Consider the following 13374-nt stretch of genomic DNA (forward strand, 5'->3'; position numbering starts at 1 on the left):
TCCTGTCATCAACCGCCCAAACTCAGCATCCTTTGTTCTACATGCAGGTTAGCAGTAACACACACATACTTCTGAGTACATGTTTAGCCGGCATATGTAGACATTTAACCTCTGGATGGCTGCCCAGAGTAGAGCAGTATGCGCAGGAAATGAAATTCAATGGAAATGGTATGTGACTGATTGTTACACATTGTTGTACATTGCCCAGCGGTGATTTTGAAAGACCACACGCACACACACACACTTTGACACACATACACGCTCACAATTTGATTGCACAGGTCTGGGTATTTCAACCTGAGGAGTTAGTTTAACCAACAAACAGTTGCCAACATGCCATCAGACAAAAATGTACAACAATCAGCCATATACCATTTGCACTGCATTACATTTCCTGCGCAGGCTGCTCTGTTCTGGGCAGTCTTGCAGAGGTTAAATGCCTACATATGCCGGCTAAATATGTATGCAGAAGTATGTGTGTGTTTCTGCTAACCGGCATATAGATCAAAGGAAGCTGAGTTTTGTTACCCACTTCTGTGCTCTTCTCCCTGCTCATATCATTTCTCCTCTTTGAGAAAATTAAGAGAGCATACTTAGCCCAGTGAGGGCTGTGATTGGCTCTTCGTCAGCGTTTAAGCACTGTAGCTGTATAAAACCCCAACTGTGGGAGGAGGCTTCACTAAGACAGAGCGTACTGCTGACTTACTGAGTGGACTACCAGTCATAATATTACAACCTTTTCCTCTGCGCTCAAAACCACTGCAAATCATTCTCCTTGATTTTGATTTAGCAAAGAGGCAACATGTGTAAGGGATTAGCAACACTGCCTGCAACCTGTATGAAAAGGTAAGATGGCTATTTTAGTTGTTTGAGGTTGTTATTATGTTGTTTTAGATCACTAGTAACAGACATGTAATACATGTGAAATCCTAACAAATAAATGATGTAATATCTGTACTGTAATCTGAGATTTTCAGACAGTATTGTATGTTGAATACAAGCCTTGCGTGTCAGGCATCTTGGTTCTGCTATAATAATAGGACACACGTCTGTGTCTTAATTTGATATTTATACATTATGTAGCCTAACACTACCCACTCTACTTCTCCTCCCTTAGTGCCAAAGACATCAAGCACAAGATTGGATTTCTGCTCCATAAGCCTGAGTTTCCACCAGACAAGGAACAGATAAAAGAGAAGACCAACATTGCCAAGAGGTGAGTGTACAGGAGAATAATCAATCAATCAATCAATCAAATGTATTTATAATGCCCTTTTTACATCAGCCGATGTCACAAAGTGCTATACAGAAACCCAGCCTAAAACCCCAAACAGCAAGCAATGCAGATGTAGAAGCACGTTGGCTAGGAAAAAGTCCCTAGAAAGGCCGGAACCTAGGAAGAAACCTAGAGAGGAACCAGGCTCTGAGGGGTGGCCAGTCCTCTTCTGGCTGTACCGGGTGGAGATTATAACAGAACATGGCCAAGATGTTCAAACGTTCATAGATGACCAGCAGGGTCAGATAATAATAATAATCACAGTGGATACTGTGAATACTGAAACCTTTTAACCTTGAATGTGTTGATTGATATATAATTTATTTATAGGACATTAAGACAAGGGAGACCTGTTGTATGAGAGCAGCAAACAAGCACTTGATTCTAATCATCATACATAATATTGAACAACATACCAGATGTCATTTATAAAACAGCATTCAGATTCTATTAAATTAATTTAGCACACCATGGGGAATGATACTCTCAAGGCAATAACCAGTGTGCACGTAGGTATAGAACTATAATGCAGGTTGATTTGCTGTGTTGGAGTCCTCCCCCTAGGGAACATCTGCTGTTCCTAAACTAGTTAGCTTAGACAATATCCAGCCTGACCTTTCCTTTCATTAGGACTAATCTAATTAGTGTGCTTGGAGTGAAAACAAATAAATATAACCCCTTAACTATCTCCACAATTTACAGTAATGCAGTGGTGTAAAGTATTTAAGTAAAAATAGTTTATTATTTAGTATTACTTTAAGGTGTTTTGGGGGGTTTCTGTACTTTACTTTACAATTATATATTTTTATTTTATATTTAAAAATATATATATATTTTTTTTATTTTTTTATTTTTATATTTTCTTACTTTTACTTCACTACATTCCTAAATAAACACGTGGTCATCCCTACTGGCTCTGATCTGGCAGACTCACTAAATACAAATGCATCGTTAGTCAATTTTAATAACAAGAAAATGTTGCCGTCTGCTTTGCTTAATATAAGGAATTTGAAACGATTTATAGTTTTACTTTTATTTTTAATACTTAAGTATATTTGAGCAATTAAATGTACTTTTGATACTTAAGTATATTTAGAACCAAATACTTTTAGACTTTTACTCAAGTAATATTTTACTGGGTGACTTTCACTTTTACTTTAGTAACTTTCTTTTAAGGTATCTATACTTTTACTCAAGTATGACAATTGGGTACTTTTTCCACCACTGCAGTAATGTTAATACACTTTGATAATCTGATTGCAGCTAGTGTGAAATAATGTACTTATGGACAAAAACTGTAAATTGTACTTTTAATACTTAATTGACATGTTTTAGTATGCTTGGTTACTCATTAACTCAAAGAGGTGTATATGGTATGGTTGATGCTCATGGAAAACACAGTAGTGTCCTGTTGTAAAGAGCATTATGTAAGATGATAGATATGACATCTGCTTGTATCATTAAAATATAGGCTGTTAGCAATTTGCAGGTCAAGAACTGTGGGATATCAACAGACAACGGATGTACTGAAATCCGACCTGGGTTCAAATACATGTGTATTTGAATATGTGTTTTTAAATGATTATTTTCAATAATGTGGCCCGAATCAACTAATTATATTGGAAGTATTTGAAGGTATTTTCCATTATTTCCTCTAAATAGGCCACTTTCAAATACTTATTTCAAATACCTGGGTCAAATGCATGGGAGTTTGTATTTTAGTATTTTAAAATAAATATAATATATAGAGTTTTACAACAAAACCCATTCATTATATATATATTTTTTTTTCCCCCCTCCAATTTCGTGATTTCCAATTGGTAGTTACAGTCTTGTCCCATCAACTCCCGTATGGACTTAGGAGAGGCGAAGGTCGAGAGCCGTGCGTTCTCCGAAACCCGACCCCGCCAAGCCGCACTGCTTCTTGACACAATGCTCACTTAACCCGGAAGCCAGCCGCACCAATGTGTCGGAGGAAACACCGTATACCTGGCGACCGTGTCAGCATCCGCCACAAGAATTGCTAGAGCACGATGGGACAACCCGGCTGGCAAAACCCCCCCTGACCCAATTGTGCGACACCTCATGGGTCTCCTGGTCACGGCCGGCTGCGACACAGCCTGGGATTGAACCAGGATCTGTAGTGACGCAGCTAGCACTGCAATGCCTTAGATCGCTGCGCCACTCGGGAGGCCCAAAATATTGAAAATATTATTGTTAATCCCAATATACTGATTATGCTCTTTCTCTGGTTTTAGAGTTTCACCTGCTGATGTGGAAAAATGGAAACTGTCCTTCAACAACCTGATGAATAGTGAAGGTGAGTTTGTCACAAATCAAAGGAGACATCTTATGGACATACATTTACATTTTAGTAATGTAGCAGACACTTTTATCCAGAGCGACATACAGAAGGAATTAAGGTTAAGTGTCCAAAGGTACATTGACATATATTTCACCTAGTCAGTTGGGGAATTCGAATCAGTCACATTTTGGGTACTGGCCCAATGTTCTTAACCACTAGACTACCTGCCGCCCTACTAATGCAGAATCCGGGAGTCATTCTTGCTCAAATGCGCTCACATGTGAAAACACTTTCGATAATGGGATGGTGGTTTTATGAATTAAGAAGTTGTAAAAAAACATTTGAAAGAAGCTCTCTCCTGCCCCTTGTGTAGAACTCCTAAATCTTTGTCAAAACTCTGCCACTACCAAGCCACAACACTAGTGTTACACCACAATACAGGACTACATGTTTACAAACACTCTAACTTGAGGGACATTCATATCTCTCTCTCCCTTGTCTCTCTGCCCCCTGTCTCTCTGTTTAAGAGACTATCATGACGCCTGTGTGGGCTGTAGGGTACTTGGCTGTGGGTTGTTGGGGACTTTACATGGCTGTGTTCTCATGCTCTGGTCATGTGCTACGTGTCTGAAGGCAATGCTGGGTGGCCCCTGAGGGCCTGCTGCTCTACACTCTCCCTGTAATAGTGTGTGTGTGTGTGTGTGTGTGTGTGTGTGTGTGTGTGTGTGTGTGTGTGTGTGTGTGTGTGTGAGCTAGCTGATGGTCCCTGTGGTGTCAGACTTTCCGTGGGGACACGGAGTAGGAGCAACGGCCTCCTGAGAACCATCCTGGCCTTGACCTCCAACATTCCATAGCTTCCTCCATGACTCCCTTCAGAGGGATGCTCTCTGTTTCTCTCTTTAGGAGCATTTCATTAGGAGCATAATAGTGTGTAGCTTCATATAAATCGTAAAACCCAGCACCTGACTAATCTTTCCTCTTTCTCTCTCTCTCTCTTTGTCTGTCTATCAGCTGGCCGTACGGTGTTCACTACCTTCCTGAAGGCAGAGTTCAGCCAGGAGAACATGGAGTTCTGGAAAGCTTGTGAGAAATACAAAATGTCAGCCCCCAAAAATATGGCAGGTAAAGCCAAACAGATCTATGACCAGTACGTCGCGGCAGACGCTCTTAACGAGGTAAAATGGAAATAAAAATTGGCTTAAACTTTCCCTTGGTAATCTCTGCTATCCCGACATGGTTTCATTCAAAGGCAGTATTCTGTGTTACACAGACCTGTTGGAGTCATAATACACTTATGAGTAATGACCTGGCTCTTTCCATACATCAGTTTTCTCCATTAATATAAAAGCTTTTGATATTCCTGCATGAGTGCCTTTGACATGGATTCTGAAAACACTTCATACATCCTGTTGATGTATCCTCTTCTTCCTCTTTAACGATTCCTCCCTTTCTAAAAGCACCTGTGGTGGTTCCTTTATGATTGCCATTTTGGATTTTTATAGCGCTTTTTATGGCACCTTTTGTTGATACAGTATCCATGTTGTATTTCATTACTTATATATCTCATTTTCCCTCTCCCTCTCAGGTGAACTTGGACTCAGCAACGCGAGAGGAGACCAGACAGAACCTGTCGAATGCCGGCCCATTCTGTTTCGACAATGCCCAGCAGAAAATCTTCACTTTGATGGAGAAAGACTCATACAGAAGGTTCCTCTATTCCAAACTGATCCAGGATCTGTCCCCGTTGCCCACCACCACCCAACTCAGTGCTCTGGAGAAAAGGGGAGGGATGAGAGGCTGTTCTGAGAACGGTGGTGCATAGACAGAGATGGAGAGAGAGAAACATTGACAATTAAAGCACTCTGTCATAATCTGTGAGGGAAAGAGTAGGTAGTCTTGAAGAGAAAACATTGTTATGAGTGGGTGGATTTAGATTTTTTCTGTCCGTTGTTCAAGATAACTATTTGAACACGTATCACAAATTGCTTATCTTTCAGACTAGGGTATGCTTGGAGAGGGAGAGAAGAAAACGATCAGAGATGTGATTTTCAGGACGAAATATCATCCTCTTTCTCCTGATTTTCATTTTGTGAGGGTCTACTTTCTTTCCATTTAATATCTTCCTGAGCTCTAACAAGAGTCAAATGATTCAAACAGGCATTTAGGTATTTCACTCTGGTCAGCTCCCTGTATCCCCTCTGTCTGGCTTTCATCAAGGGTTCAACGCTAAGTCATGCATGTTTGCCAATAATGCTTTCCGACTTGAAAATGCTCTTCCTCAAACTGAGTGTTAAATTAGATAATAGTTTATGAATGGAGATAACTATGTCTGGATTGGTGTTAAAAGCTCCTTTCACCTGACTGATGTTTTTGTTTTTCTATCATTACTTTACCTTAGGCTAGTTTGTGCACTGCTGAGGTGTAGCTCACTTGCCCTCTGTTAACCTGCCGATGAAGTCATGACCAGGTGATGTTTTGTTTCACAACACAGGGAAAAACAATGAGGAACTACCTCTCTATCCATCCCTATCCCACTTTCTGGGTGACCTGAACATTGACTGGTTAGCAACTAGCTGTCTTCTCAAGAGGAAGCTTGTGACTAAAAAAAGATAAATTACATAAAACACAATGGAAAAATACTTTGGATGACCTTAAATGATGTTGTGGGCAGAAAACCTCTCGATATTGCCAGTCATTTCAATTACTATTTCACTAGTAAAGTGGAAAAACTCTTAAGTGAAATGACAACAATTAACAGTGAAACATCATATTTTTGTATGAAAGATCTAATAATGAAAGAGAAGGATTGCTGTTTTGAATGGTCAATTTAGTGTGGGAGAGGTGGAAAAACTATGGTTATCAATCAGTAATCAAAAAACCACTGGGTATAGACAACCTTGATGGGAAACTATTGAGAATGGTAGCAGACTGTATTGCCACTGCTATTTGCTACAGTTTCTTCAGAAAATATTCACACCCTTTGACATTTTCCACATTTTGTGGTGTTATAGACTGAATTTTAAATGGATAACATTTAGATTTTTGTCAGTGACCTACACACAATACACCATAATGTCAAAGTGGAATTGTGCTTTTCAACAAAAAAATCTAATTAATTCAAAATAAAAAGCTGAAATGTCTTGAGTCAATAAGTATTTAACCCCTTTGTTAATGCAAGCCTAAATAAGTTCAGGAGTAAAAATGTGCTTAACAAGTCACATAATACGTTGCATGGACTCACTCTGTGTGCAATAATAGTTTTTAACATGATTTTGTTAAGACTACCTCATCTCTTTACCCCACATACAATTATCTGTAAGGTCCCTCAGTCGAGCAGTGAATTTCAAACACAGATTCAACCACAAAGACCAGGGAGTTTGTCCAATGCCTCACAAAGAAAGGCTCCTATGGTAAAAAAAAACAGACATTAAATATCCGTTTGAGCATGGTGAAGTTATGAATTACACTTTGGATGCTGTATCAATACACCCAGTCACTACAAAGATACAGGCGTCCTTCCTAACTCAGTTGCCGGATAGGAAGGAAACCGCTCCGCGATTTCACCATGAGGCCAATGGTGACTTTAAAACAGTTACAGAGTTGAATGGCAGTGATAGAAGAAACTGAGGATGGATCAATAACATGTAGTTACTACACAATATTAACTTAATTGACAGAGGGAAAATAAGGAAGCCTTTACAGAATAAAACATATTCCAAAACATGCATCTTGTTTTCAACAAGGCACTACAGTAAAACTGCAAAAATATGGCAAAGCAATGACATTTTTGTCCTGGATACAAAGTGTTATGTTTGGGGAAAATCCAATATAACACATTACTGAGTACCAGTCTCCATATTTTCAAGCATTGTGGTGGCTGCATCATGTTATGGGTATGCTTGTAATTGTAAAGGACTGGAGCTAAGCACAGGAAAAATCCTTGAAGAAGACCTGTGCCCTTAACTGCACATACAGAACTAACATCAACAACACGCATGCTAGTCTTTCTTGGTTGAGGATTGACGAGAGAAGAACTGCTTCTCTTCTAGTTTTTATGATAGATATTACTGTGATGAAAATTCCAGATTATCTGCATAATAAAATAAGATTCAGCTCAGACACCCATACATATCACACAAGACATGCCACCAGTGGTTTCTTCACAGTCCCCAAGTCCACAGTTCACGGCAATAGTCCGTTTTATACAGAGCCATGATCACATGGAACTCCCTTCCATCTCCAATTTCTCAAGCAAACAATAAAACTATGAGGACACACACACACACACATTATTTTTGTTGTTGTATTGTTTGTATTATTTTTAAGGTGCATTGTTTGTTTATCATTATATTTTTTATTTGTGACTTTTCTTGTCTATCAATGTATCAGTGTTTTGTTACTTGTCATGGTTTGTGTTTTTTGTGGACCCCAGGAAGATAAGCTGCTGCTTTTGCAAAAGCTAATGGGGATCCAAATAAATAAAGTTAACCCACAGACAGCCAGGCCTCTGTATGGACATCATCTGAACAATTTTGATGTTGTCCCTCAGCTTCGTTCCACTGCATGAAGGTAGCAACCCCCATACAGAATGATATAATCACAGCACAACTGGCAGTGCTGAGCAACTTCTTCCATAGCTTTTAATACATGTGAATGGTCTACTTCAATGTATTGGTCTACTTTATGTCACTTCTTATTCAACCATTAACATTTAGCTTAAATATCCATGGCTGTAAGCTTTGTGTTCATTCTATGAAAACTGTTCCAATTATAGCTTTGTTGATATTGTATTTTGATAACATCTCCCTGTATTGCTTATTGTGAATGATTTATGTTGTAAAGTTATTGGCAATGGACAAGTAGGGCAGATGAACGTGTCTTCTTAGGCTATCATATATCATTGATATTGATACTATTGGTAATGCAATTGATATAGTTACAGTATATGGTTCTGTGAGTTTTGTTTACACATTACTCCTACTCCCCTCCAATTATGATAAATAGCTAGATATTCATTGTAATAATCCTTTCTATATTTATTTTTTGCTTCTATTCTTGACACGATTATTTATAATGTATTTGTAAATAAAAAACTGTTTCACCGAGTTGTTTTTTCTGTTAAGTCACTTACTTTCAAACTTCCAAAAATGAACGAAAGGCTGCTATTGTAATACTTACCAGATTCTAAAAACATATCATGCCTTCAGAAAGTATTCATACCCCTTGACTTACAGTACATTTGGAAAGTATTCAGACTTGTTAAGCACATTTATACTCCTGAACTTATTTAGGCTTCTAACTATGGATTGATCTCAGTATAAATATTGCCCTTACCTCCCACTGTAGAGGTCACAGTGCTAGTGACAGAAGAGTACACAATATTTTTTACTAGTTAATTACCACAGACTGCAGGTTTAATGTGGAAAAGACAGTATATGCATACGTACAGCTTGGCATATGAGTTACACAAAAATAGAAGAAGCAAGTGTAGAGAAGAATACCATGTTCGCTCGCTGTTATCTTCTCATATATGCGGTCACTAACCCATGTTATCACAAGCCATCATTAGGAAGATATGGTTTTACGTCAGTGGCCTGCCTGATGCAGATTACCTCGATTATAAGGTTGTTTGTGTGTCACTGACACCACAGTGAGTGGACAAGTATGTTGAAGGTTACCTTTTGCACAGCTCTCGTGGGTGCCAATAACAGTCATGCAAATGTTTTGGATCATAAAAGCTTGTTAGTTCAGAGCCACAGTAAATATATGTTTATTTATCAGAGTACTTCTGCTGTTCGAATCTACTTCATCTAGGATTGCGAACTCGGAGCGAGCTCATTATGGGAGAAATCATGAAAAGGATTTAACACTATTAACATTTCCATGATTAATTTCAGTCAGGTAGACCTCCTGTAAAATCACCTGTGCCCAGATTCATAAAACATCTCAGAGAAGGAGTGTTCTGTAATGTCTGCTTCCAACTCACACCCTCAAACACATAGATCCCCTGAAAGCAGCTCACTTTCCAGCCCACTTTCCAGCTCACACTCTTAAACACCTAGATCCCCTGAACGCAGCTCACGCTCCAGATCCCTATCACCTGAATTCCAATCACCTGTTCACACACCTGTATGTCACTATCACACAATATTTAGTTCAGTTCTTTGCACCCAATCAATGTGAGGTCTTGTTTGTTTAGTGACACACATCTTTCAGAGCTCTGGGTTTCCTGTGATTTACTCCTCCCGTGTATGAGTTTTTGCCTTCCTCACCAACAACGTCTTTTGCGTATTCCCTGCCTGTACTTTAGCCTATCGGATGTCCTGTTAACTACCCATTGTCTGATCTCCTGGACTGCGTTACTAGCCTTTTCCCTGCCTGTACTGTTGCCCTTTTGGACCCCCTGTGTATGACCTTCTGCCTGCCCCTGGACCCAGCTACCTGCCTCCTCCTGTGGTCCCTTGCATTAAACACCTTCTGCACCCTGCACTTGAAACCAGCTCTCTGACCCTCGTGTTCATTACCACAATATCAAATAAAACTATATTTGAAGTGCTTTTAAAATTCTGAATACTTAAAACACTTAAAACAATCAAATTAAAAACAGCAAGGCAATTTATTTTTTATTTAACTAGGCATGTCAGTTAAGAACAAATTCTTATTTACAAAGACAGCCTACGCCGGCCAAACCCGGATGACGCTGGGCCAATTGTGCACCGCCCTATGGGACTCCCAATCATAGCCAGATGTGATACAGCATGGATTCAAACCAGGGACTGTAGTGACGCCTTTTGCACTGAGATGCTGTGCCACTTAGACCCTGTGCCACTCGGGAGCCCCTAAAATAAAAGATTTGGCAATAAAAGACATCAAAGAACATCAAACACAAAGGCGTCATTGATTAAAGGCCAAGCTAAAAAGGCTGGTTAACAAATGGGATTTTAACACCTAAAGCAGTTTCACAGTACAATGCAAAGTTCCATATAAAAACAGATAATAAAACAAATATAAAGTATGATACACTTTATAAAATAAGCATAAATAATGAACAATCAAAAGTTATTTACCTATACAATTTAAGAAAACAGTAGCTTTGCTTTCCCTTTCCCAATGCTCAGCCCCTTGATTTCACATAGTTTCACACCTCCAAGTACCCTAATGCCTAAAAAGCAGCCCTGCTTGAAACTGGTGCTACCACAGTTACTGTCTCTGTAGTCCTGGCAAATTGCACTTTATAGCGGCAATATGCACAGCTCTTCATAATTCTCTGAACTAGAATAAACTGTGCATCTGATACAGATTCCAATGCCTTTCCCCAAACCTCAACAGGGGGCTTGAAATCAAATTGATTCCTAGAGCTGTCCGCCCGGCCAAACTGAGCAATCGGAGGAGAAGGGGCTTGGTCTGGGAGGTGAACAAGAACCCGATGGTCACTCTGACAGAGCTCCAGAGTTCCTCTGTGGGGATGGGAGAACCTTCCAGAATTACAACCATCTCTGCAGCACTCCACCAATTAGGCCTTTTTAAGGTAGGGGCCAGACTGAAACCACTCCTCAGTAAAAGGCACATGACAGCCCACTTGGAGTTTGCCAAAAGGCACCTAAAGGACTCTCAGACCATGAGAAACAAGATTATCTGTTCTTATGAAACCAGGCTTGAACTCTTTGGCCTGAATGCCAAGCGTCACGTCTGGAGGTAACCTGGCACCATCCCTACGTTGAAGCATGGTGGTGGCAGCATCATGCTGTGGAGATGTTTTTCAGCGGCAGGGACTGGGACACTAGTCAGGATCGAGGAAAAGATTAACGGAGCAAAGTACAGAGAGCACTCAGGATCTCAGACTGATGTGAAGGTTCACCTTTCAACAAGACAACGACCCAAAGCACACAGCCAAGACAATGCAGAAGTGGCTTCGGGACTAGTCTCTGAATGTCCTTGAGTGGCCAAGCCAGAGCCCGGACTTGAACCCGATCGAACATCTCTGGAGAGACCTGAAAATAGCTGTGCAGCGACGCTCCCCGTCTTACCGGACAGAGTTTGAGACGATCTGCAGAGAAGAATGGGAGAAATTCCCCAAATATAGGTGTGCCAAGCTTGTAGCATCATACCCAAGAAGAGTCACAGCTGTAATCGTTGCCAAAGGTGCTTCAACAAAGTACTGACTACTCATGTAAATGTCTTATTTCAGTTTTTTGTTTTTAATTTGCCCAAAAAATTCTAACCTGTTTTTGCATTGTCATTATGGTGTATTGTGTGTAGATTGATGAGAGGAAAAAACGATTTAAGCAATTTTATAATAAAGCTGTAATGTAACAAAAAAAAAAAGTTTATTAAAGGGGTTTGAGTATAATTTTTAGAGACTACTAATGTTACTGTCCCCACTACAACAACAAAAATCCTTAAATACATATAATTTTGTGTTGAAACATTTAATTCAAATACTGTAATCGTGGTCCCATGTGGTTCACTTGGTAGAGCATGGTGCTTTTAACACAAATGTTTTGGCTTTGATTTCCATGGAGGACCAGTATGAAAATGTATCTACTCACTACTACTATTCCTTTGAAGGACTGTTCCTACTGGGAAGTGCCAATACGGCCGAGTGGTGCTTTAAAAGCCTCTCAATGGCCAATACATAGCATCAGCTACCCAGGGTTTATATATATTATTGGTTGTAACCTGTGTGAGTTTGACCTGGATCTGTGTTGTTGAACAGATAAAAAGAGGTTGGTGAAATCCCAAGTAGGCTACATGAAAGTCAAAAACAAAACACAGACAAAAAAAATTCTGATAGAATGACATTGAAAATTAACAGGGACCTGAAAGGCCCGGCAATAAAGTAGCCTACTTTATAAATTGTTATGATATATTATCGATGTACACTAGTTGTTAGTTGGAGAATATGCTACTGGGGGACAAAATTATGAAGGCTTTTACAGAGAAGACACAAACAACTCCGTAATAATAAACACACACACACACGCGCCATGTTCATTCTGGCAAAATAACTCCTTGCTCTGTTCTTGCTGCAATGGCAATTCCTCTAGAAAGGTGGCTGTGTCTTTGTAACGGCTGTCGTAGTCGTTCTCCTCCTCAGACGAGGAGGAGCATGGATCGGACCAAGATGCGGATTGGTAAGTATTCATGTTTTAATGGGAAAACAACAAACACTACAAAATACAACAACCAACAACCGTGACTAACCTGAAACAGTCCTGTGTGGCCCAAACACTGACACAGGAACAAACACCCACAAAACACAAGTGAAACCCTGGCTGCCTTAGTATGATTCTCAATCAGGGACAACGATTCACAGCTGTCTCTGATTGAGAATCATACCAGGCCGAACACAAACTCCCAACATAGAAAATCAAACCTAGACCAACCCACCCAACTCACGCCCTGACCAACTAAAACAAATACATGACAAAGGAAAACAGGTCAGGAACGTGACAGAACCCCCCCCTTAAGGTGCGAACTCCGGGCGCACCAGCACAAAGTCTAGGGGAGGGTCTGGGTGGGCGTCTGTCCATGGTGGCGGCTCTGGCGCTGGTCGTGGTCCCCACCCCACCATAGTCAACCCCCGCTTCCGTGGCCTCCTCCCAATATTCACCCTCCATGTCAATCCCACTATTCCAAAGGGCAGTAACAGACTGAGGGGTAGCACCTGACTGAGGGGTAGCACCTGACCGAGGGGTAGCACCTGACCGAGGGGCAGCACCGGACTAAGGGGCAGCACCAGGATAAGGGGCAGCACCAGGATAAGGGGCAGCACCAGGATAAGGGGCAGCAC

At 40.4% G+C, this 13374-nt stretch overlaps 1 protein-coding gene across 1 annotated transcript; it reads left to right on the forward strand.

The window, feature by feature from the left end:
- Positions 1 to 529: 529 nt before the first annotated feature.
- Positions 530 to 6708, forward strand: LOC120051870 (regulator of G-protein signaling 4-like). Its single transcript, XM_038998755.1, has 5 exons — positions 530 to 846; positions 1118 to 1216; positions 3535 to 3596; positions 4593 to 4756; positions 5167 to 6708. Exons 1-5 carry the CDS (start codon positions 803 to 805, stop codon positions 5401 to 5403), a joined length of 606 nt encoding a protein of 201 aa, XP_038854683.1. The 5' UTR covers positions 530 to 802; the 3' UTR covers positions 5404 to 6708.
- The last annotated feature ends 6666 nt before the right edge of the window (positions 6709 to 13374 follow it).

This window comes from Salvelinus namaycush, chromosome 8 (assembly GCF_016432855.1).
Source record: "Salvelinus namaycush isolate Seneca chromosome 8, SaNama_1.0, whole genome shotgun sequence".
Taxonomy (NCBI): domain Eukaryota; kingdom Metazoa; phylum Chordata; class Actinopteri; order Salmoniformes; family Salmonidae; genus Salvelinus; species Salvelinus namaycush.